General features: G+C 40.8%; 1 protein-coding gene across 1 annotated transcript in view; it reads right to left on the reverse strand.

Annotated features, from left to right (window-relative positions):
• Positions 1-514: 514 nt before the first annotated feature.
• LOC117889153 (leucine-rich repeat and fibronectin type III domain-containing protein 1-like protein) overlaps positions 515-24352 on the reverse strand; it is a 62829-nt gene continuing 38991 nt past the window's right edge. The window contains exon 3 of the mRNA XM_034793022.1: positions 515-1233. Coding sequence (XP_034648913.1) covers positions 720-1233 — 514 coding nt within the window. The 3' untranslated portion in view covers positions 515-719. The remainder of the gene's footprint in view (positions 1234-24352) is intronic.

A 24352-nucleotide genomic window follows, 5' to 3' on the forward strand; every position in this document is an offset into this window, starting at 1 on the left:
AAAGTGGGAGCTCCTCCCTGTCTAAGGTGAGGTAAACCTAACTGAAAAGAAAGAGAAGGGTCTTCAAGGCACAGTCTTGAATAATACCAGCCTTTACAAAGCAAATAATATATGCCAGCAATTCCGTACCAGTGAATAGTGCGAGATGATGTCAAAATCCTTCAATTTTCTTTTCCTTATTTGGAGTAGTATTTTGTCCATGGAGGAACCATTAGCTTTTTCTTTTGTGGATGACATGTATACAATGCACATAGACTGATGAACATCTCAGGATTAACAAGCTGAGAACTTTTTATGACATTTCATTGCTCATTAACAGCTCGGTAGTTGAACTGGTAAATGACTCTACTATCAGAGAAGTTTGAGGTTCCTGAGAGTTGGTCTTGCTGCCAGTTGGTAACTGAATGATTGAATAGTGCATTTTTACTAAAGACAAACCTAGTCAGAATAAAGTTATGCTTCTGATTCAATACCACAGGTGTATGCTATAAAAGAAACAGTAAAAAAAATCTTGTAAATCACACACTTTATATTTAATATATTGAAACAAAAATAGTTAAGAATGCAGGAACTGTTTTACAGATTAAAAAAATATTTTTTAAACCATCTGATCTTAAAAATAGACAATAGTAGTGAAGCTTAAAATACAACCACTCGCATTAAAATGTTTTAAGCGATACCACCTTGGCTCGTGTGGCGTGTTCTGCTTTGTCACATTGCTATTGAGATAACGCTTCAGTTGTTAAAAAGGTTGTGTCAGTAAGAGTCACTCTTTCACAATCCAAATCTACAACAGTTTTGCCTTTGATGGAAGTTCCTGAGCATTCCTGATGCAAACTTTCCCGTCTCTCTGTGAGTTTGGAAGCAGAATGAGCCATTGACCCACTCTGACTACCATTGGTCTGAGAGCAGACATTATTAACTTTAGTATTTTTATTTTTGTGGTGATTGTTGTAGACTTTATACTTCATGAGAAGAATGAAGATGAAAACAAGAACAGAAGCCACAATTATTCCACCAATAATGATGATCATGGTTCCTCCAAGAAACTGGGCATGAAGAGAGCGGCACTGCTTATATTCTTCTTGTGTGGTGAACTGCACACACCCAATCACCCTGGTTGCAGTTAGAGATGTCAATCCATCATCATAAACAGCGAGAACACAAAGGTCATACTCACGTCCTGCAACCAGATCAGTCAGGAAGAAGGATTTGCTAATGGCCGGGATCATCCTAGAAGGGAAAACGGGTAAAATAAATGCCTGAAATGCAGTGCACCATGGAAAAATGCTTTGCCTGGTCAAGAAATTCAAAGCTATGATCCATAGAGTAATTTTACTTCTTCCCGCTTCGGCTTCTAATGCACAATACATGCTCTCCCCCATTATTGGAGAAATACTACGAAGTAAATAGCACAAGGAATTTGCACCTGCATAAGTTTGTTATTATTGCATGTAAGTAACTAAATTTCCTGTGATGCAAGCTTGCAGAGTTCTGGTGCATAGCAATTGTAAACAGTGGTGCAATCTTAACCTGAATGTTACTTTACAGTGAACTTTAAATATAATTTCCCTTTTTCAAAAAAAGAAAGAATAAGTAAAGATGTGGAAGAAGAAATGCAACCTGAACTGGAAGAGACTTGCCATAACAGAGAAAATAAAAGCAGTCACCTAATACGTAACAGATGAGCATGTTCTATGAACATCTCTTTCCTTGAGGTCCCTCCTCCAAATACTGATCAGAGCCAGTCTTGCTTAGTGGATGAAATCTACATGATCACAAAGCATGGTAGTATAACTCTACTACATGTTGTATCATTGAAGTGCCAGGGAGTGAGCTAATGGAAGCACAAATCAAAACCAGATCTCAAACTGCAGGTCAACTGCCTCTAGGCTATGAACATATATTTTCTCAGCTACTGTAAACTAGCACACCTCCACAGAAATCAATCAAGCTACACTAATTAACACCAACTAAGAATTTGTCTCAGTAATGTATGTAAAAATCTTTTTACACACACAAGTTCCCTGTAAGCTGCATGGCCGCGCAGCAGCTGATTTAGCACTATGCAAGCACTCAGGGAACCCGCCCGGCTGGGACCTGCTGCAGCCAGGGGAGAGATGCCCCTTCCCCGGCCCCAAAATATCATAGCCCCCAACCTGCTGCGGCTGTAGGAGAGGTGCCCCTTCCCAACTTAGCCCTGGACCTGCCACGGCTGGGGGAGGGGCAACCTGAACCCAGCCCGGACCTGTCCTGCTGCCAGGGTGCCCCTCCCCCAGCCCCAACTCACCCCTGGACATGCTGGGGGAGGGGCGCCCCAAACCCAGCCGCGTCCCGGACCTGCCACAGGTGCCCCTCCCTGTGGCCTGAACCCAGCCCTGGACTGGGCGCCCCTCCCCCGGTCCGAACCCTGCCCCGGACCTGCCGCGGCCGGGGAGCCTCTCCCCCAGCCCAGACCTGCCGTGGTCAGGGGAGGGGCGCCTCTCCCCCCTAGCCCAGTTGCTACTGCGGGGAGGGAGAGCTGGGCGGAGTCCTCTCTCCCCACCGTAGCCCCAGAGCATGCTCCTGCAATCCAAACCCCTAGCCAGAGCCCTCATCCTCTGCTCTTGCGCGCAAACACACACACACACAGAGTTAAGATCAGCATTTATAAAGAAACAAGCAGCATAAAGCAAAGGCTATTCCTGTGTGGTCACCCAGCCAATTGTGGACTAGTCTAAACATGCTCAGCTTTGAAAATTAGAAGGATCGTCCCCATTCAGCCCAATAAGAACATCTGCATACAAGCCTGCAACTGCTATAATTTCAGTTACGTTGTTATAACTTCTATAATTTAATCATTACATAAAAAAGTGTACATCTGCAGTATTTTTTTTTTTAGTTAATACTGTTATCTGTAAAATTAAATAAACTGCTGCCCAGGTGACAAGTTGGAAAATTAATAAGAATCCAACATACACCATTGCATAATTGGATCTGTAAGCAAACTTAATATAGTTTCCACCTAACACCAGAAATATGTTCTGGTTAAAGGAATGTTATACTGTAGTCAGTACAGCTGACTGAAAATTGGGGGGAAGTGTCTCTGTATTAATTATTTTTCTTTGTGTTTTTGTTATTTTGAGCAGCAATATGCTATTGTCTGTGTCCAGATATATTTAGAGAGCACCAACGTATTAAAATCATAAGGTACCTACAAAGGAAAAATAATTCTCTGGATATTTCCCCTTTTTTGATACTTTTTGATGTATAAAGCATGCAAGGTTACTTTGTTTGTAACCTTAGAAATGTAAGGAATGTCATGTCTTGTGTCTCTTGTTTTGGTGGGAGATTGTCTCAGAGGACCTACAGAAGTGGACTGGGAAGTTTCTTTGAATTTAAGTGGCAAAGGTGTGTGTTGCCCCTTTGCAAAGAGATCTTTTTTTCCTTTTTGTTTGTTTGTTTTTGTTTGTTTGTAGTTAGGTAGGCTGTTGAGTTAAGTAGATTTTAAACAAAAAACAAACTAAAACAGAGTTTTAAACAGAGGGAGCAAAAAACCACTCCCCCTCTCACTTAGGTTTCACTTAGTTTGGTAGCAGTGATTTCATAAACTAATTAGTTCTCTACTTACTTAGTTACTCTCTACTTAGTTCTCTACGTCTCTACAGATCTCAAAATTAACGTGTATTTGTGAGCAGTCAATTGTTAGCTATTTCCAACATGCCACAGAATTTTACATTTACTTAACTGATGCATTTCACTGGACTGCATGAAAAAGTTGTATGCTTCATGGCAAATTATTTTATGTAAACAAACCTGCATGTTCAAGCTCTGTCTTGAAAGAAAGAAAGAAAGAAAGAAAGAAAGAAAGAAAGAACGAATGAACGAACGAATGAACGAACGAACTCAGTAATTAAGAAGGGAGTCGGTTTACCTTGAAAATCTTTGCAGCTAAAATTACTATATATATGAGCTGGAAGAGAAAAATGACCAGCAGCAAGTTTTTAGATATTTATCTTTTTTTTAGGTGTTAGTTCACTAAAACAGCAAATCAGTGTAACCATCGAGTTCCACCTCCTCACAACGTAGGGCTGAATATGACAAGACAACAAGCATCTTCACTTGCCATTGACTTCTGGGGGCTTTCTGGGGTGATTATAGCTTGGAGGGTCATACTTCTCCTATACCAGTAAATTCTGTGTTTGAGCATATTCTAGAATGAAGATAGATTCTAAACTTCCTGGACATTTTGAAAAACTGTCAGCATATTGAAGAGCAAAATAAACTGTCTTTGACATGCACTAGTTTTCTGATAAAGTTATTTTGAAAGCCACATAAAGAACAAGAGGAACAGACAGGAAGTACTATGCTAAAAGCAGCCATCAAGAACTATTAGAATTCAGCCTTTACCAACACTCCCATCTTGGACAGAGATTGTTAGCAAACAAATTAAGGTACTTACAGGTACAGTAACATATTTAATTAATCAAATTTTTTGTATTATCTGGCTTATTCAGCAGTCTTTAATTAAGGTTACCATATTTCGAGCCTCCAAAAGGAGGACACTCCACCGGCCCCCGGCCCCNCCCAGCCCGCTCAGCAACCCCCAGCCCCGCCGGCCCCCCGGCCCGCTCAGCACACCCCAGCCCCGCCTCCGGACCCCACTTCTCCTACCTGGGCTCCAGCTGAGCTGCTCCCCCCCTCTCAGAATGTAAGAGCCGAGCTGCTGGCTTCGGGCAGCCCTCCCCTGCCTCAGGACCCTGAGCTGGCTGGGCACGTCCCTTCCCCGGCTCCCAGCTGAGCTGCTCGGCTCCTCCCACTCAGACTTACAGAGCCGAGCTGCCGGAGCCAGCGTTACTGGCTTCGGGCAGCCCCCCCCCTGCCTCCGGACCTTGCACCACGGGAGCAGCTCAGCTGGAGCCGGGTAGGAGAAGTGCCTGGCTGAGGGCTCGGGGTCCGGAGGCAGGGGGGGACTGCCCGAAGCCAGTAGCGCTGGCTCGGGCAGCTTGGCTCTGTAAATCTGAGAGAGTGGAGCAGAGCCCCAGCAGGAGAGGAAGTGCCGGCCATTTTCCCGGACATGTGTGGCTTTTCGGCAATTCCCACCGGACGGGGGTTTGATTGCTGAAAAGCCGGACATGTCCGGGAAAAACCGGACGTATGGTAACCCTACTTTAATGCTACTTTTTTTTCTTCTGTCCTATAACTTTTTGTACTCCATTATTGTGAATGGGTTGGTGTTAAAGTTTGATTAATTAATGTTAAAAGCTATTTACACTAGGTAGCGTATTAGAAAAATGGAGTGGTTAGCAGCCAATGAAGCACGTCTATATTCTTTGTAATTAAATTAATAGATGTGGAGTAAACAAGTACAGATACTTCCAAACAATGGCATTTTTATGTCCTGTGGTGCTACATACAATTGTTAAATAAACAACAACTAATACTACATTTGAGATGTGCCAGCTCTTTTGAAGACCATTTCCAGCTCTAAACTAGAAGAGCCATAGTGTTCCTTGCGTGCACAAGTAACACCCAGGATAAGGAGTTACAGACATGCATCAAGGGAAAGTTGCTACCTTGGCTTCTTAGAAAGTCAGAACAAAATCCAGACAAGTCTCCTCCCCTTTTCTTGAAGGTGCTGCAGTGTCTAGAAGGTTGGCTTGTTATCTTTATGTTTAGGGTAATCTAATATATGGACAACTGGATATTCAGTTAATTAAATAATTTATTTTATAAATTATTGTGATAAAAGCTATTAAATTTTTTTTATTATAATAATAATTGAAGGTATTTAACGCATTGTGGGCCTATTTAAATAACAAACAGCAATGGCTAGAAAAGAGAAGGACGAATATTGGTAACATGTTCTTGTAGTCAGCTATGATGGGTGCACAGACATATTCTAGCTGTATTGTGTACTCATCACTATGGTATCTGAGTACTTAGCAGGTCAAACTAAAGTGAAAACAGACATGATCATTATGGAGCTGACATTTTCTCAAGTATATTCTAACATTTTAAGCAGCATAGACTTTGTGTTATAGGTTTGCAGCAAAATGTAATATGAATGGCATATAATCCTTGACAATTTGAGTGATAAAAGAATTTAGATTTAGGGCATACTGTGATTCTAAATAGGGTTAGAGCAATATATCAACCACTGAGTGGAATTATTCTATCTCAAACTAGCAGCTTTCAATGATCAAAGTCATTTATTTAAATAATTTAATTCACATGAAAGACATTTCACAATAGCAATAAGGGAACTGCAGGACTCTGTTTGCGTGAGATAATCATACCTCTGGGAAATAAGTACTTTGCTGGGCTACTTTTCTTTTTAATGCCTCAGGAGGGCTGATGATTTTTGTCTCATGCTAACTACCTGTTGAGCCTCACTGCTTATTACCTTTACTTGTATGAAAGTTTAGTTGGAAATTAGTTTGCTATTGGTTGTACACTGACAAAACTATTAATTTTAGTTTCAAGTCTGTTGAATAAATCATTTATTTTTAGACAAAGCATACTGTCCCTCCATACTGTCTGATTAGGAATTGCTCTTTCTGAAGTTGTACACTCTCAGAGGAATCCAAGCATGGCTCTAAATGTATAAATTGTTCATAAGCACTGCTGTATTGATCTCAAAGAGTTAACGGTGTTATAAATTCTTTCACAGTCCAACATTAAACAGTGTTATAAGGTTTGGGGAGTGTGGAGGGCATGTTCTACAGAGGCCTTGGTTTACTCGATTTCTTCACAAACACCCAGAAGCATTCATTCTAAAGTTGAAAGTTTATTGATCAGTCGCAAGAAATTAAAACAAGCATTTAAACCAGTGATTATACAAAAAAATCTTTGAAGTCTCTCCTTTTGGAGGCAAAATATCAGTTTCTTATTTTCAGAACAACCTTTCTTTGATGAAAAGGAAAAGGTTAATTTTACTTTCAGTCCTAATGTATAAAGGGTATTCGCTTGTGTTTTTAACATGCAGACAGACACAAGGCGGAGGAGAGACAGGAGAAAAGGAGGGAGATATATGGCTTTTGTGATGATTTGTTTAGAACACTGGTTGGCTGGTCAGTCATGAATGGATACGTTGGCTGGAAGGTCGACCACAGCACCTGTTCCTTGGACCCTGGTTCATATTCCTGTCAAAGACGTCAATTGGTTGTGAATTTTCTCCTTAGGCAGGGCAGGATTGTGGTAATCTCATCTTGCTGTGCTCATGCAATGCAGTTGAGTTCAGGATTTGATGAAAATCCAAGAAAATAAGACACAGAATAGGAGGAAGAGGGGGTGGGGGTTGGGGGATGTCAACACAAACGGTCACAACCTCTGAGCATACCCATTTCCTCAGTAAGTGAAACTGGTTGAACACCAACTGATATAGAAGGTAAATTTCTCCCTGCATGGAAGAAATCAGAATACAGACGCTCCCTGACTTACACAAATGTTCCCTTCTGGAACACCTTGCGTAAGTCGGGAATGTATACCCGACAATTACGCAAAAAAACCCAACCAAAAAACCAAAAACTTTTTCCGTGAGTCCAGATTTGCGTAAGTCGGGTTTGCGTAACCCGGGGCGCGTCTGTACGATCGAGAGTATGTGCAAAAGAAGTTGACAGTTCTTAACAACATTAAATCTTAAACTGTTACTGTGCTGCGGCTGCTGGCGGCAATTCAGAAGAGTTCCTCTGGTCTGGATGATGCTATGGCTGAAAATAAAACTTCCTTGCCCACTACCATGGCATAGGAAAAGATTAGACAAGGGGGGGTTGCGATGCTGATGCCTAAAGGACTCATCCTCATGTGGCTCCAATTCATTTTCAGACAAATTGTGCTGTGTTCTTCAATAGAAGAATCGCAGTGTTTGATCCTTATTACAGTTAAATAAAAAATCCCAAGGACTACAGAACAAAAGCACCCATTGGGACTTCCTTCTCCAAAAAAGCCTGAACATCTTAGACAGCTAGGAAACAGCATCCTAGGATATTAGGTTTGAATGCTCTCTCTGTAATGGAAAGATTGCTGTCTCAGAAAGAACGACACTTGGGTAGAATGAGTGGAAGTTAGAGAAGCAAACAGTGCCATGACACCAAGATGAACTAAACAGTTGCATGAATAAATAACCCATAATAGGGAATAAGAACAGTGAAATTAGTGATGCAATTTGAGAAGTGCACATTAGTAAGCACATTAGTAAGTAGTTTAACACTGCACACAATTCCATATAGGAAAATAAGACTTTTCAGGATAAGGTAGAAACAGTGGAAAAGCACAGTAGGGCTAGACCCAGTAAAGGACTTAGGTGTTGCTAAACACTGCAATTCCTAGCTTCTAGGTGCCCTGCTGCTGAGTGGAACCCTCAGCCCCTGAATTAGGCACCCAGGCTCCTCATGCATTACATGAGGAGCCTGGTCATCAGAGAAAGGGAATTCAGAAGGCCTAAGAAGCCAGCAAGCTGAGCAGAGAGCCACCTAAGACAGCCAGTGGGCCATCCAAAGGGAGAGGCAACTATCTCCACTTGGGATTCACAGCCACAAAACCTCTCCTGGAGTTGGGCACCTAAGTCAGGTCGGCTCTTTCTCATGACAAACAAAAGTGAGACAGAGACCCCGACCCTATTAGTGTGGGAGACCTGTTTTCAAATCCCTATTCTGCCTGATTTGGAGCAGTGATTTGAACCCACCTCTCCAACCTCCCATGTGAGTACCCTAACCACCAGGCTTATTGAGTATTCTAGACAGTCTTTCTCAGTCTTGCTGGCTGAAGCTGTTTCACTTTGTATTAAGTTATTATATATTCACTGGGACAGAGAGAGAGAGAGAAAAATCAAGAGATTGATGAGATGTGGAAGAGACCCTGCTTCAATTACTAGTTCATTATTTATACAAAATGTAACAGCTTCCACAGGAAGGGTACAATACAAGGGTATTCCCCCACCCCCCGATACACTTAAGATTAGGGCACTCAACTGGGATACAGAAGGCCTGGGTTCAAGTCCATGCTACAAATCAGACAGAGTGGGGATTCAAATCTGGGTCTCCTACAACCTAGGTGTGTGCTCTCACCACTGGACAATTGGGGCACACAAGCATGCTTGCTGGTCCCCAAATTACCTATCTGCTCATATACAGGTCACATAGCAACACCTAGTGTGAGAATCTGACCATGGCTTAGGCACGAGCTAGCACCCCAATCTGCTCGGTGGTGTCAAGACCTAGGGGTTTTGCACATGCCCACTGAAGGATCCGTAAGTGCCAACATGGTCAGGTGGAAGCCGAGTGAGTTTTGTGAATGCTACGCATTGGTGCCTTAAACGCGGGATTTAGGCACCTAAGAAACTGCAAGGGATTATGGAATCCAGACATTTGTCTGGCCTCCTACATAATTGTGTGGTGAACTTATCATATATATTTTCCCTAGAAACAGAATACAGGGTCCAATATAAGAAGAAAAACAGATTGCAGAACTGGGAGAACTGATATTCCTAAACTTAACTGAGTTAAAAGCTGAAACACTAAGAGCTAAGAATGACTGATTTTCATGGTAGCTGCTTTCTTCTGAACCTCTACATGAGCAAAGAGAAGAACTCAAATAACCCCCATTGACTGCCTTTTTGAAGGATGTTGTCCTATTTCCAGCAACACTGAAGGTTAAATGAAGGAAAATCATATCTGGTCTTTGAGACAGAAAGAATACAACATTTGCTTGGCAACACAAAGTCATTTGCAGGTAGACACGTCTTGGATGTGGATCGTTTGCACAACTAAAAGTCAGAATTCTCTATCATGATGTGACAGTTGCAGAATGACTTAAGTTACAAAAGTCTACAAAAGTGAGTGAGAAGACTGTGATTTAGAATAACTTTATGCAGACTACAATTTATAAAAAACAGCCTAAGATTCCAGTGGCATTATGTATACTATTAAGCTAAAACCTGACAAGTAAGAATGCTGTTTATGGTTACCACTTGCTTCTATGGTATCAAAACCCAACACTACAACTGGCATTAAATAACCCTCTCATTGCCAGTCTAAGTAGAGATGCCAAGAACTGAACAAGCCACGCAAAAAAACCTTCCCTCTCATCTCACTAATGGATCAACGTAGGGAAGCTGCTGCTGCCTAGGCTATACTTGTTCTGTGGGAAAGAACACACGTTCCAAGCTGTAAACCCAGCAACTTCCATTGGTGGTAACCTCATATCAAAACAACTTTATTTGGGGCACTTCTTAAATGGGGGGCGGGGGGAGATAGCTCAGTGGTTTGAGCATTGGCCTGCTAAACCCAGGGTTGTAAGTTCAATCCTTGAGGGGGCCATTTAGGGATCTGGGGCAAAAAATTGGTCCTGCTAGTGAAGGCAGGGGACTTGACTCAACTCAATGACCTTTCAAGGTCCCTTCCACTTCTATGAGATAGGTATATCTCCATATATTATTAATTATATTATATTATATTATATTATTATAAATTCTCCAGTGAGCAGAGAGGGACTGTCTGTATTCCATCATTTTAGTGAATCTGCAAAACCACTTCAGCCATTTTGCTGCTTCACTAAAAGGAGTGACAAAATCCTCAATGTGTGTGTGCTAATGCTCAACAAAAAACATTTATCATTTCACACTCTGTGTCAGGGAGAGAAGCATACATTACTTTTCTGTGACTTTGTTATGACTTTTTTGAGATTTAAAATACTTAGGCCAACACTGAGCACTTCTGAAAGCCTCACCCTAACTCTGCTCCCACTCAAGTCAATAGAGACAAGCCAGTTCTGAACACTTGAAAATCTCACTGTTACAGGTCTGGTGACCTTGTCACACCCTCTTCTGGTCAAATGTGGTGATGCAGGTACTCCCTGCCTCAATTTCAACTGCTGGGGTGGGCCCCTCAGCCTACACCACACAAAGTCTATAGATAGGAGGGATTTCACAGCTCACTTGAGTGATGCACAGAGGTATAATATTGCTGACAGAATTCACTGAGTTAAATCAAAGTTCAGATTTTAAAAAAAGCAAACCTCTGAAGCTGTACACTGCATTGCACAAAAATAGTGAGCATGCATACTGTAGCTAAATTGTACTGCTTTTCATACAGCAGATGTAAAATTAGTATAATGTTTCCTATATTGATCAGGCAATATGTCACCTCTTCCTCAAGAGTGACTGTTCATCTCTTTAATCTATGGTATATTACCCCTTTCTTAATAATAAATGAGAACTTCTATTTTAATTTTTATGTTTGCTCTATAAAAACAAAGGAAGTTTACGTTACCAGCTTTTTAACACACTATATAGTATTTCAATTATCTATATAGAAACATCACTATTAAATATTGATTCATCTACTAATTTATAGCATGCAGTTGTGGCTAATTAAAGTTAGATGATCACTGGATATGAGAGAGTAAATTCGGTGCCTAGGAAGGTATTGCCTTTGATGATATGAGATCCAGTTTCTAACTGACTAAAAATGTAAGTCAAATTCTTATGAACTACTAATCATTTGCTCCTTGCACCATGACAAAAAAAACCTGAGTTTTTCTGACCTATAACAGAGGTACAGCATCATATTTTGGAATGTGCTGTTCCACTGAGATCAGAGAAAAGATATTGTACATTAAAAATTAGCTTGTACTGCAATTTTGCTTTTGGGTACCTGTAGTTGCTGCTATCTTAAATCATGAGACAAGCCATTCCTGACACCTCACCCCATGGTACACACAAGAAATGGACACATGATGCTACTGGACAATGGTTTAGCAAGCACCACACTTCATTGAGTCACATAGCAGATTAATACAAATAAAGCATAATCACCTACTAGCTATGCTAGTGGACCTGGTAGGAAATAGAAGCTTAAAGAGGAATCATGTAAAAGGATTGAGGAAACAGCATAGTTTTCTCAAAGTCTGCTGAGAAAAGTATGGAAACAAGATTTAAGAATATAGTTGAACAAATGCCCTTTGCACCCTTTCTGCACACCTTCACTTGCCACATCTGCAGATCCCTCCTATAAACTAGTTTACATGTTTTTGCACATAGATCAGTGATCACCATCCTTATTTTGATGGTGTCCCTCCCCTTGTGATGGAATAATCACATTACTCCTCCCCCCACCCGTCCCCACAAGAGAGAGTCTTGTACCAAGGCCATTGACACATTTGAGCCTCTTTCCTGACCTTTTCAGCCCCTACTCTATTTTTTTATTTTAATCTTTGTTCCTCTCGCTGAAATTTTTGCATCCCAATTTTGGGGCTTTTGAGCTCTTGTTCAGTTGTTCCCCTATTTCACTCACTGCCAACGGCTAATAGAGGCTGCCTGGATGAAGGCATCTGTAACAGTATGCAAATGTCAGCCTTCATTCCTGAAACAAACAGGCATCCTGGGCTTCACCACCTGTCCTGCTAGAATTATTTCAGCAGGTAGGACAGGGTGGCTTCACCAGAGTCTACTGCACAGTTTAGACTGATGCTGCTCCCACCATAGTCCACACATTTGCTCTCAGTCCACTTCTCTCCTGCTGGAGATGGGCCCCACTGCTGCTTTACTCCACCTGCTGTTTTCCTGCTGGAAGTTATTGGTGGTCCCAGCTGCTGCTTTGCACTACTTACTGCTGACCAGGTGAGCAGAACTGCTGCCAGGCTCTGTTTTTACTGTCCATCTGATTGGAATTGCAGCTGAGTTCTAACCAAACGAGATAACTACACTTCGCACCTCTCCACTTCCAGATGAAAAGGGTCCCGTGATTTAACAGACCCACCAGACTCCCTATTCTGTGAGAAATAATACTTGCAATAAACCAAAAACCACACATTCTTTTTACTTGAATCTTGACTCTGTCCAGTGCCTCTTGCCCAACCTTGGCAACCACCAGTCTCTGTCAGGGTCATCCTGAACCCAGCCATTGCCCAGGTGATTCCCAACAGGGTCATCTCCAAAATATCAGCCCCAAGTACAAAATTTAGCCAAGCTGCACCCCAATGTCCCCAAACTATCCACAGTTGTAAATATATAAATAGGGCACTGCTTCCCTCAGGCGACTTCCATGCTTCCCAGCAGGTGACAGCAGAGAACACAGATTATACAGTAATGAGGTACCGAGAACACAGTTGATATTTAAATAAGATACAGCCTTGCTCAGTCATCGCCCCTTGCTCTCCAGAAGATGTCAGCAGAGCTCTCACTCATTTACCTCCCTTCGCTACTAGGCTTCAGGCTACAGGATTTCCAAACCTTTCTTCTCTAACACACAACTGGCTTGCCTCCAAATGATATACTAGAAAGCATAAACATAGCAAACACCACACCATTTTCAATGTAACAAATAAGAGTAGGGAGGTGAATAGATGTGTGTGCTAGTCTTTTTTAAAAAGATGTTATTTAATTATTCCTATATGGATTAAATCCAAATAAATTGGTTTCTAACAAAACCGCATGTATTACATTGAAAATGGTTTCACTTTTAGCCACATTGTAACACGTTTTGTCTCAATGTCACAGAAGGGACATTACATAAAATATCAATGCCTAGAAAATAATATAAATATTATATACTACACAGACAAAAGCAACGTTAGCTTGAAATATCATACAGCAAATCTTTAAGGGAAAAATATCTATCTTCCTGCTTACAAAGGCACACCACTGAAACTCAGAAAATAAATGAACCAGTGAGTGAAAAGCTTGATTGATTTTTTTCCCCCCAGACGAAACCATACAAAACCAATTGGAATGTGCACTAAGTACTGTATTCTGGAGCGTGGAGAAATTTATCATGCCATTAAAACAGTCATTTTAAGTGTAAAAGAATTGGAGAACTAGAGCATTTCCTATAATAAATAAGCATTTCCAAATGTTAAACCACTGGAGACTTCAGCTATAACTTGATTGCATGCACAGTTATGCAAATATAATTTGAAGCCCAATAGAAGAATTACTTCCTGAAAATTTAATGCTTAATATGTCCATAATATATAGGGTAAAACTGTCAAAAGTGCTTAAGTGACTTAGAAACATTTGAAAAATTTTCTCCTATACACATGCAGCATCCGTAAACACCAGTGTGTATCCATTATAGCATACATAGTGGTGGTATATATGAACTGAAGTAATTATGGCCTCCTTCTGCTTAATGAATGAAAACAGTACTCATGTCACCACTGTTATGTTTCACAATTTTAGTCTATAATTGTCTCTCAAATTACACCTATCCTGCTGAGCACCATTAGCAACTGCCATTTTAAACATAGTAGCTGAGTTGCAAATTCTCAACAAAACGCATCAAGCAGACATGATACCTGGGAAATGAATAATACATTCAGTTAAACATTTACAAGTAACTCTCTAAAGTAAAACAAACACCTCCTTGATATAATGGTTCATTTGTTTTTAACCAATGTTCAGTGTAAATCCATGTTGCTCCCTTTAGAAGCATGTGGCAATAGAAAGCTAGCTTTCACCATGTGTATATTTTAAATACAAATGAGAGTGAAAAAAATGATAAATAAAACATCACTGAAATTGCATATAATAATCCAGTAAATATAAGCAATTATCATTTTGATGTGCAAGTAAAATATAATTAGTTTTCACATTATTCTATGTCATCATGGTAAAGGACGGTGAACAGCTTGTGTGCGCCTAGGCGGGTAGATACACATGACAATTTTGCAAGGTTGTAATTGCTCTCTTTCGGACTTTATCCTGGATTCCTAGTGCACTCAGCGACATAAGTAGACGTTCTGGGTGTGTAACGCAACACATCTCATCTTGTGCCTGTATGTATAATACTGTATACACAAAGCAGCAGTCAGACTGGAAAAATACAAATGATGTTATTCTTCCCGGACTCTGCTGATCTGTGTTGCCAAAGTGAGATACCATCCACTACGCAGATCTTCATGATCTGATTGGACCTTTTCTTTCTTCTGTATTGTGATCAGCAGTGAAATAAAGTAAATGGCAACACCATTAACTGTTATTAAATTTCTCAGTTATCACCAATTAATATGAATGGGACAGTTCACTTAGAGGTATTGTTTTAGGCTGTTTGCAGACTCATACAGAGATCACTGCATCAGTTAGGCTAACATAGCTATGTTGGTCAGAGGTGTGATGAAGTGCAATTATACTGCACTTTTGCTGGTATTATAGCGTTTTTTTGCTGGGGGTGGGGGAGGCTGGAATAAAATATATCAGTAAAAAGCACAGTTTTGGAGTATAATCTGCATCCACACTAGTAGACCTGGCCTTACATATGGATCATATTTGCAACGTTTGTTTTACAGTCATGAGGGAGAATATCTTTTGGGGTTTTTTATTTTTTTACACAGATTCATAGCTTATAAAATTCCTAGATAAGGCCAGAAGTGACCACTGTGATCATCAAGTCCCATGTCCTTCATAACACAGGCCATAGGACTTCCCTGAATTAATTCCTGTTTGAACTGGAGCACATGAAAGCTTAGATTCTGGACCACAAGATGGCAACCACCAGAGAAAAAAAGGAGAGTTTGCCAAGGCACTGCAAACTGACCCACGAGTCAAAGATCAATATATAAGATATACCTGTGAGTACAGGTATCTAACATAAGGCATAATTTCAATATCCTCTTAACACACAGAGAAATAATTGGTCTCTGAAATTAATAACCAACATGAAACGGATCTGGTAAGAAAAAAGTGGCGCACAGTTGGGGGGGAGCAAGAAGGAGACTTTCCTGATTTATGTGGTTTTAAACTTAACTTTCTATTCACACAGCTATTTTGGACAGAATTATGCTGAAAGGTAGAGCTAGTTTGTGCATAATATAAGCAATTATATTGGTAAGCCCTGTGGCCTGAAGCCTACAAGAGCTGGAAGGTAAGTGAGTGGGCTCTCTGCTGGCATTTCCTGCAAGAGCCGACGGAGTGAGGCAATACCTTATTTAAATACCAACTGCATTCTCCGCAGTACCTGATTTACATATCAACGCTGTTCTTTGCTGTCACCTGCTGGAATGCAAGGGGAGTTGACTGGGCGAGGCAGTGCCTCATTTACATATTACCTGTGGATTGTTTGGGGGGAAATTGGGGAATAATTTGGCTATACTTTGTACTTGGTGCTGATATTTTGGAGATGACCCTGTTGTAAACCACCTGGGTATTGCCTGGACAATGACTGGGTTCAGAGTCACCCTGATGAAGAGTAATGTTTGCTGTGCTTGGGTAAGAGGCCCCAAGCAAAATGAAGAGAAAAAGATAGTCTTTGATTTCAGTCTGATGCTGAGTTTGTCTGTTAAATAGTAAGGGTTCTGTGTACTGTTCTTTATAGCACTATTTTTTTTCTAAAAGAACTGAGCTAAAAGTATTAGCTGTATCCTATGATAAAAGCACAGCAGTTTATCTAATCCTACACCAGAAACTACAGTGTATGGACAAAGCCAGGCAGCAAATCTCATCCTAGTTGAGAAACTGTCTGTAGACAGCAGAGTAGCTGATCCAGGTCACTAGCAACACCTAGGTGAGAGTAACCAATCACCATCAAATGATGGAGCAAATTAGCAATTTGGCCCACTAAATGAGAGCTGTGACTGGTGTTGCTGAGGACTGAGTGTACGGAGAACAGCTGCTTGGCTCTGTGGGGAGCAGATCTGAAGGGTTCTGAGCCCCACATTTCATCTGCCTAAGAACTCTGCTGAGGCCTCCCCAACCCAGCATCACAGCTGAATGCCACTATAGCTGGTCAAGTAGTCAATTCCCAGAGCTGCTTTGGCAATCGTAACCCAGCATCTCCTTGGGGCTTCCTGACCAACTAACTGTGAGAGGGGAGCTGGGAAGATGACAACATCCCATTAGCCACTCATGGCTCATTTCATGCACCTTGGGGCTATAGTGGTAGAAACAGTAAAGATTTAAGGTTTAAACAAGTTGCCCTGTCATTTCCCTTCCCTCTTCCTGATAAAGATGTTTAAACTCTCTGATCACTATGCTTCTGAGTGGTAAATAAAATGCCTATCAATGGTGCCCAGAGGCTCCCAGGCAACTGGGTGGGGACTCAAGCTAGAGTTATTTATGTGTTAGGAAAAAAAAATGCTAGAAAGTAGGATCAGGGCCGGCTCTAGGTTTTTTGCTGCCCCAAGCAAAAAAAATTTTTTGGCTGGCCCCCCTCCTCCGCTGCCCCAGCGCTGAGCTCCCCTCTTTCCGCCCCACCAGTGCCCTCCCCCCATCCCCGCCACCCCAGCCCTGGGCTCTCCCCCCAGCCTGCACCATCCTGCTGTCCCAGCGCGGATCATTCAGCAGGAGTTTTGGATGTGCACAGAACACAGACAGGATTGGTTCCCATATGGTTACAGAACTGCGGTAAAGTGGAACAATTTTCAGCTTGTGTGATTGGAGGATATCTGGATGCATATTATAAGACTGTCCTACATAAATGAGGAAAAGTTGAGGTGTCTTTATTATTCTTTTGTTCCACTCTCTCTTTCTATGGGGAATTTGCCAATGCAATATCACAGTCTTCCTTTTAAACAAATAAAACTAAAAAAAAAAAAAAAAAAGGCAATGGCTGTTGAAAATAGCAATTCCAGTCCTAAAAACCACTGGGAAGCATTTCTTGCTCAATTTGATCCTACCTTTTCTGCAGCAAGTTACTGTGGATCAGTATATTTGATTTGGGAGAAATGAAGTAACAGTTGCCCGAATTGATCTTGAGCACTCCTGAATTTTGAGGGTGTTCAAATCTGGAAGGCAGGTGCTAGATTCCCTTTCTGAATATTAGCTATATCTGGAAAGGAAAAGTCAATTTCTGCTTCCATGGCTCAGAAGTGGAAATCCTCCTAAGTGCCTGGTACTGTATCTAAAGCTGCCCAGGTCCAGAGCCTCCCCTCCCTTACTTTTCATTTTAAATTCTAGCGGGATCCACGTACCTCCCTTGCTAGGCTTCAGCTAGAGAGGGGCACTGTCCATTTAGTCCACCCAATTCCTTCTTTGGGAGCTGCAAGGTGAGGTCACACCAGTATCCTTAATCCAGTCTGGGGAAGTCTTCTGAGGGTGATATTTGGGGCCAAGCCTTCTACTCCTTGGGCACACTTGTTCCCCATTCACAGTGCCACCCCTTTCAACTCACAGCAAGCTGCAGCATGGCTCAGCTACCTCACACCCTACCCCTCCCTCTCCGGTTGATAGCTGCCAAGGGATTGCTGGGAAATGTAGTTCTTTCCCTGCTCCAGGGCTGGCTTTTTAGGCAGGGAGGTAGGCAAGGAACTACAGCTCCCAGGGTCCCATGGGTTCTCAGCTCCCATGCTGGATCCTCAGCTGCTCCGTGGCTTCTGCAGGGTTGTGAGAGGGGAGGAAGTGAGTAAAAAAAAAAAAAAAAAAAGGATGGCCCGAATGCTGGCCCCTGCAGATATGCCGCCCCAAGCACCTGCTTGTTTTGCTGGTGTCCAGAGCCGGCCCTGAGTAGGATCAGGCCCTTGGTTGCTGTCAACATCACTGTCAGAAGAGTTGCATATTTTTGGACGCATTTTCATCATTTGCTTTCAGCCCCTAATTATTTTCAATGAGCATCATTAAAATTATATGAAATAGGGAAGCTAGTGCAGTAGTGTAATGTCAGGGAGCCACTACATGTCCATCGCACAGCATAGAAAAGTCACTTTAGCACACTACGCTTTATGCCGCCCCAAGGAGATTGATTAAGAATGCGTTTTGAAAACCCATCTATGCACTTTTTACTTAATCTGGACCAAATGTTGTCTTTGAAAAAGAACCTAAAAGAAATTAATTCCATTAAACATGATGAATTAGTCCAGATAGATTCAAATACATAATAAGCATGAAATTTAGCCCTCTGCAGAGGGCCAGCACAAAGATTATGCACAAGAGGGATTTAAATGAGCTGGCCCCTTGCACACAGGTGAACTTCACCCTCAATGAACATTTAAATATACAATAGTTTATTCCTTCCTGCAGGAAATAAATTCTGTTATGGAAGATTAATTGGAAAACTATCCAGATAGAAACAGAGTTTTAATTTCCTAAAACTGGTGCAATCTCATGATGATGGTGGGCTGACACAGGGAATATGACAATTTCACAGGGTTGGAAACTCCTAGTATGGAGGTATAGCACACGAGATAGATATATTATATATATATATACACACACACACACACACACACACACAAAGTAACCGCAAGACACAATAAACAAAGGAGATTAAAATTTGTTACATTTGCATTAAAATACTCAAGAGAATTTATTTTAAATAAAATATATGGCTCCTGAACGTCTCTAAATCTGGTCTCTCTCCTTCAATGAGCACCATCCTCTAAAATTTGAAATTATACGTTAAAACTCCTATTTTAATATGGCAAGGCAAGGTCTATCCATGGTTTTTCATTTCTCTTATGCCTCAAAACATCCCTACGACCAGGGCTAGAACTGCTGAGAGAATGCAGGTTAAGTTGAAAGGATACCATTGACATATAGAAGGTGCACTCAGCAGACACAGCTATGATAATACCCTCACAATATCATCTGCAATATAAGCACAACTAAGACTATACAACAAACTGCTCCAAGAGCAACCTTCTTCCCCCACCACCCCACCAAGTTTGTGTCTTGGAGTTTTGCAGAATAAAAACTACAGTATGCAGACCTGTATGAAGCTGCCCCCCACATGAGTTCATTGGCTCTTTGTATTAGCTGCACTTAAAGATATTCATTTCTGTGAAACATTGATGTTCTTGACAGATTACTATCTGCACCGTATTCACTGATTTCTTTTAATACGGGTTTGCTCTTGTTTATTGTGACAGCAAATATTTCATTTTGATACGCTGTCTTCCTTGTGATGGACTGCCAGTAATCTGACTTAACTAAATAACCCTCACCATTGTCTAGGGGGTAGGTCAGGGTTACTAATCTTCATTTTAAAGAAGGGGAAACAGACAGACAAGTTAAGTGACTGGCCTGAGGCAACACAGTTAGTGATAGAGCAAAAAATGAAACTCACATTTTCCTTTTCATTTGTCAGAAATATGCACCAGTGGGAAAAGTGTTATAGGGATGTATATTCCGAACTTTCAGAACCAGACAGAATCAATTTCAGAAAAATAAGTGAAGAAAAAAAATAGAACTGATCGAATACTGAACATCAATAGCAAAATATGGTTTCTTCAATTGCTGGCTCCAGCCACCTGCCTACTTATGGCTTAGTGTCCATCTTTGGTTGGGGCTACTCACTCTTCTTTAATTGGAACTGGCTGGTTCAGGGTGTTTTTATGCTGGGGGGAAGTGAGTATAAAAAGCACAGAGATAATCTTAAAGCTGCAGAATACATTGGCTTGTCACTATGGGCAAAATGTCCTATTTCACAATGCAAAACTGAAGCTGAGTGATTTAGGGAAAAGGAATGTGAAGCTAAAAGGAGTTTTGCACAGACTCTAAAATCACTGTGGCGCTTGGGGTGGTGCAAGTGTTAAAAAGTGTAAGTGTTAAAGAGAATGTTGATGATTTAAAAAAAAAAAGGGGGGGAGTGAGGGGATAGCTAGTAAGCTGAAGAAGAAAAAATGAACAGCAGCAACTAATACTGCTTTTCGGAAGAAAAAGTTTAAATGTAGCAGCAGAGGTATCTAAGTTGGCTGAGACTCAGAAAAGAATAAAGAAATCCAAGCAGCAGTAAAAGAGAAGATGCTAAAATACAGCAGTTAACAGAACCCAGGCCAAAACAAACAAACAAAAAATCTCACCTGTGAAAAATGTATTCAAAGCTGAAATATAAAAATAAAATGTGAGCTACTTAATTTAGGGGAAGCCCAAAGAAAAATGAAAAGTTATTTTGATGGCCAAACTTCTGGCAAGGAGTATGAAATGGGAGTTTAGGTACTTGTGCAGTATGTCTCAGATAAAAAGTCCTTTCCAAAAGCCAGTTGGGAGGATCTTTGCTGTATCATGGACAAGGCTAGTCCATCAGTAGTATATCTGGTTCGGTTAAAGGATGGGAAACGGGTGTTGAATCAATGGTTGTATGCTATGCAGCTGAAACAGACAGAGAGAAGGACAGAAGTGAATCTACTGATGTAAAAAGTGATAAGCAAGAATATTTGTGTTCTCTTTCAGTTGTTGATCACTGCGGGAGGCATAGCATGAATTAGATCAGGATCCATGGAATTTGTGATAAGGCGGCAGTTAACACATGCAGGATACTTCAACAGATCATCGAGCTACCATCCATGAGTCCAGCTACCATGCCAGGAAAGTGACTGACCTTCCCTCTGAATGTGATTAAGGACTAGCAGACTACACTACCAATCCTAAACACATTGGAGTAACAATGCCTTCTACTCCAGAATTAAAGCAAGATGAGGAACCATGCCCAGAAACAGAAGCAGGACTTGATAATGGACTAGTTATAAATAGAAAACATCAGATTATGTCTATTAATGTACACTACCAAATGATACCACTAGTATTGAATTTAACAATTTTATATTACCACAGCAACTCTGTCATGCAAAATGTGTGTGATTCTATATGCAAATTATACCAAATATGGTGCAATATTTCAGATAGTCAATGGACGGGGTGGAATTGGGGAAAATGTTGTGGCTTGAAAAGGGGGAGAGTCAGGAGAAGAGAGAAAAAAAGAGATATAGGAACAGTACTGGGAGTTGGAGCATTGGGAACTTCAGCATGGAATCCCAGATATCAAAGTAGCACTTTGAATGCTCCCTTGAACTGTGTGTGAACTATGTGTATTGCTAAACAATCTGTTCCACCTTGTATTCAGCTGTGACACTCTGAGTACATTTCCCAGATCTGAAGAAGAGCTTTGTGTAAGCTCAAAAGCTTGTCTCTCTCACCAACAGAAGTTGGTCCATTACAAGATATTACCTCACCCACCTTGTTTCTGTAATATCCTGGGATCAACACGGCTACAACAATGCTGCATACAAAGAATCTCTTGAGAGGAGTGTCTCCTGTCCTATGCAGCCATAAGCATTCATTTCTTAGGGATCCTGAACATCGGGAAAGAGCACAGAGCTCTCCCACGAACTAAAAGCCTCAGGAGGCTTTCCTTCCTGTGGCTTAATACTGGGACAAGGTACTCCTCTTCCACATGGGAATTCTGGACCCAATTCTGTCACATATTCAGACATTATTTTCAGAACAAAATCAGAAGCAATGGCCTCTATTACATTTCCTCACCATCCATTTATTGCCCTGTGTTTCTGGGAAGAAGGAATAAACACAAAATAAAATCCTGGAACAAACAAATCTACCAACCACTGGTAAAATAAAATGAAACCCAATCAGACTTTTTAAACCCTGAAAAGAAAGAGGACCTAAAGCCCCCAGGAAGCTAAGAAGGGACTTCACTGTTGCTATTAAGTTCACATGGAAGGGGTTATGATTCTGTAGCAGTAGGTGTTATTATACAATAGACAGAGAGATATGCAAAATAAGTGACAAGCCTCCAAAAAGTCTCCACTTCAGTAATGTACACAAGACCAAACATTTTTTAAAATGTGTATAACAGTGTAGTGTGCCTCAATGGAGACTGTGCTACATTCCAGTGTCCGGTACATTTTTATGGGTGAGTTATAATAAACTTTTGGATGAAAAACAAGATGTGGGGAGAAGCAGAAGGGAGCGAGAGCTGTAACTATCTGCAGGGCCTTCTAGTTTTCCACGATTCTGTGCCCACAGAAATTCATCATTCTTCTCCCTTTCTTGCATTCATATTGTGGATGCGAATTAATTTATTTACAAATGTCAACACGTATCTACAAAGACCAAAAGAAAGGACCAGAAGGAAGAGTGAGAGGCACATAAAGGAGGTGAAAGAGTAGGTAGGAGGAAACAGACTGAGAAGGGGAAAGACTTATTTAAATGATTCAGTATAAAATTAAGTTACCATAGTGACTGCCATTCACATGGTCTAGGCATATGCTGGCTATTAGACCTTGCTCACCTGCACAAAGTAGAAACACGTTTGATACATCATGTAGTTGCTTATGGTGGTTCAAGAACTGTCTGGCAGAAGCTGATTATACAGCGTTCTCAACAATGGGCCAGGTTTCCATAACTGCCTGTGCCCAAGGCTGAAGGAAGCTTTTTGCTTTCTGTAATATTTCTACAACAAGGTCCAACAACTGTCACTCTCTGAATATACAACTATACAGATCTCTACATCTTCACACAATCACTAATTTATCCTCACCGTCCTCCTGTGAAACAGACCGGTTACATTATCTCTATTTCACAGACTGGGATCATGCCATGGTTAAGTGACTGGCCCATGAACACACAGGATTAGCATGGTATTTGGAGATTGCTAGTTCTCATTATTCTGCACTACCGACTAATCCATGCAACTAAACAAACATTTATGACATGGCACAAACAATGTAACAATTTCTCAGATAACCAGGCATACAGAATTAAAGTACAATTACCAGTCCCTATCAATTCAGTTGAACACTTCCGTTGAGAATCTATATATGCTAGTTACTCACTGTGGGAGCTGAACAACATATGAATTTCAGTCTTTAAGAAGCCTATTATACTATAGATTATTATATTTTAGTATTTGGAATCATTGCTCTGTGATTTGAAACATAATTTCTATGATAGCTTTGTTGCCAAACTGAGCCTCTCAATTTACAGAGATCTGGGCTGTGAAATGTGAAAGGAATGTACGAAGACATTTTAAAAAAAATTCTTCCAAAGAATTCTTGTCTAGGAACAAGGCCATCTAGTAGCACCAATTAATTTAGCTGTTTTCAGATTGTCTTATTAAAGAGATTATATGAGTCATTTATATATTTTTAAAGATTTAGAAAGTTCAATAGGCATAATTTAAAACTGTCCCCATTGTTTTGGAATATGTCATAGTATCTAACTTGCCATTATTCCAGGAGATGAAGAAGGGTGTAAAATGACTCTTGTATCCCAAAGGGAATTTTTTGCAAAGAATTCAGCTCACAGTGTTTAGTGTTTCACAGATTCAAGAGCTAATACAGAATCATCACCTCCCCGTTAGCTAGTCAACAGCAGGCATACTTTTACCCCTTACTAAAATTAGCACTAACCGTAAAGTAGATCACTAACTAAACCAAGAAGTGTGAAAGAAAGATACTTATTTACTGGAGATTTAGGCCTATCCAATGGCAATGCTAATCTGCACTCTGTCAGTTTTTATAGGCCTTTCCCTAATCATTCTAATGTATGATATAAATAACGGCCCAGACAACCCCTACCTGCAGCATCTTGTCTAAGATTAACATACTTTTCTTATGAACTTTAGGCCAAAATTTGCCCTGTGCCCCACTGAAGCTAACCAACTTCTTATAGTTTTTACTCTGATTATCTGTAATTTACTTCATGGTT

Source organism: Trachemys scripta, chromosome 16, assembly GCF_013100865.1.
Source record: "Trachemys scripta elegans isolate TJP31775 chromosome 16, CAS_Tse_1.0, whole genome shotgun sequence".
NCBI classification, from domain to species: domain Eukaryota; kingdom Metazoa; phylum Chordata; order Testudines; family Emydidae; genus Trachemys; species Trachemys scripta.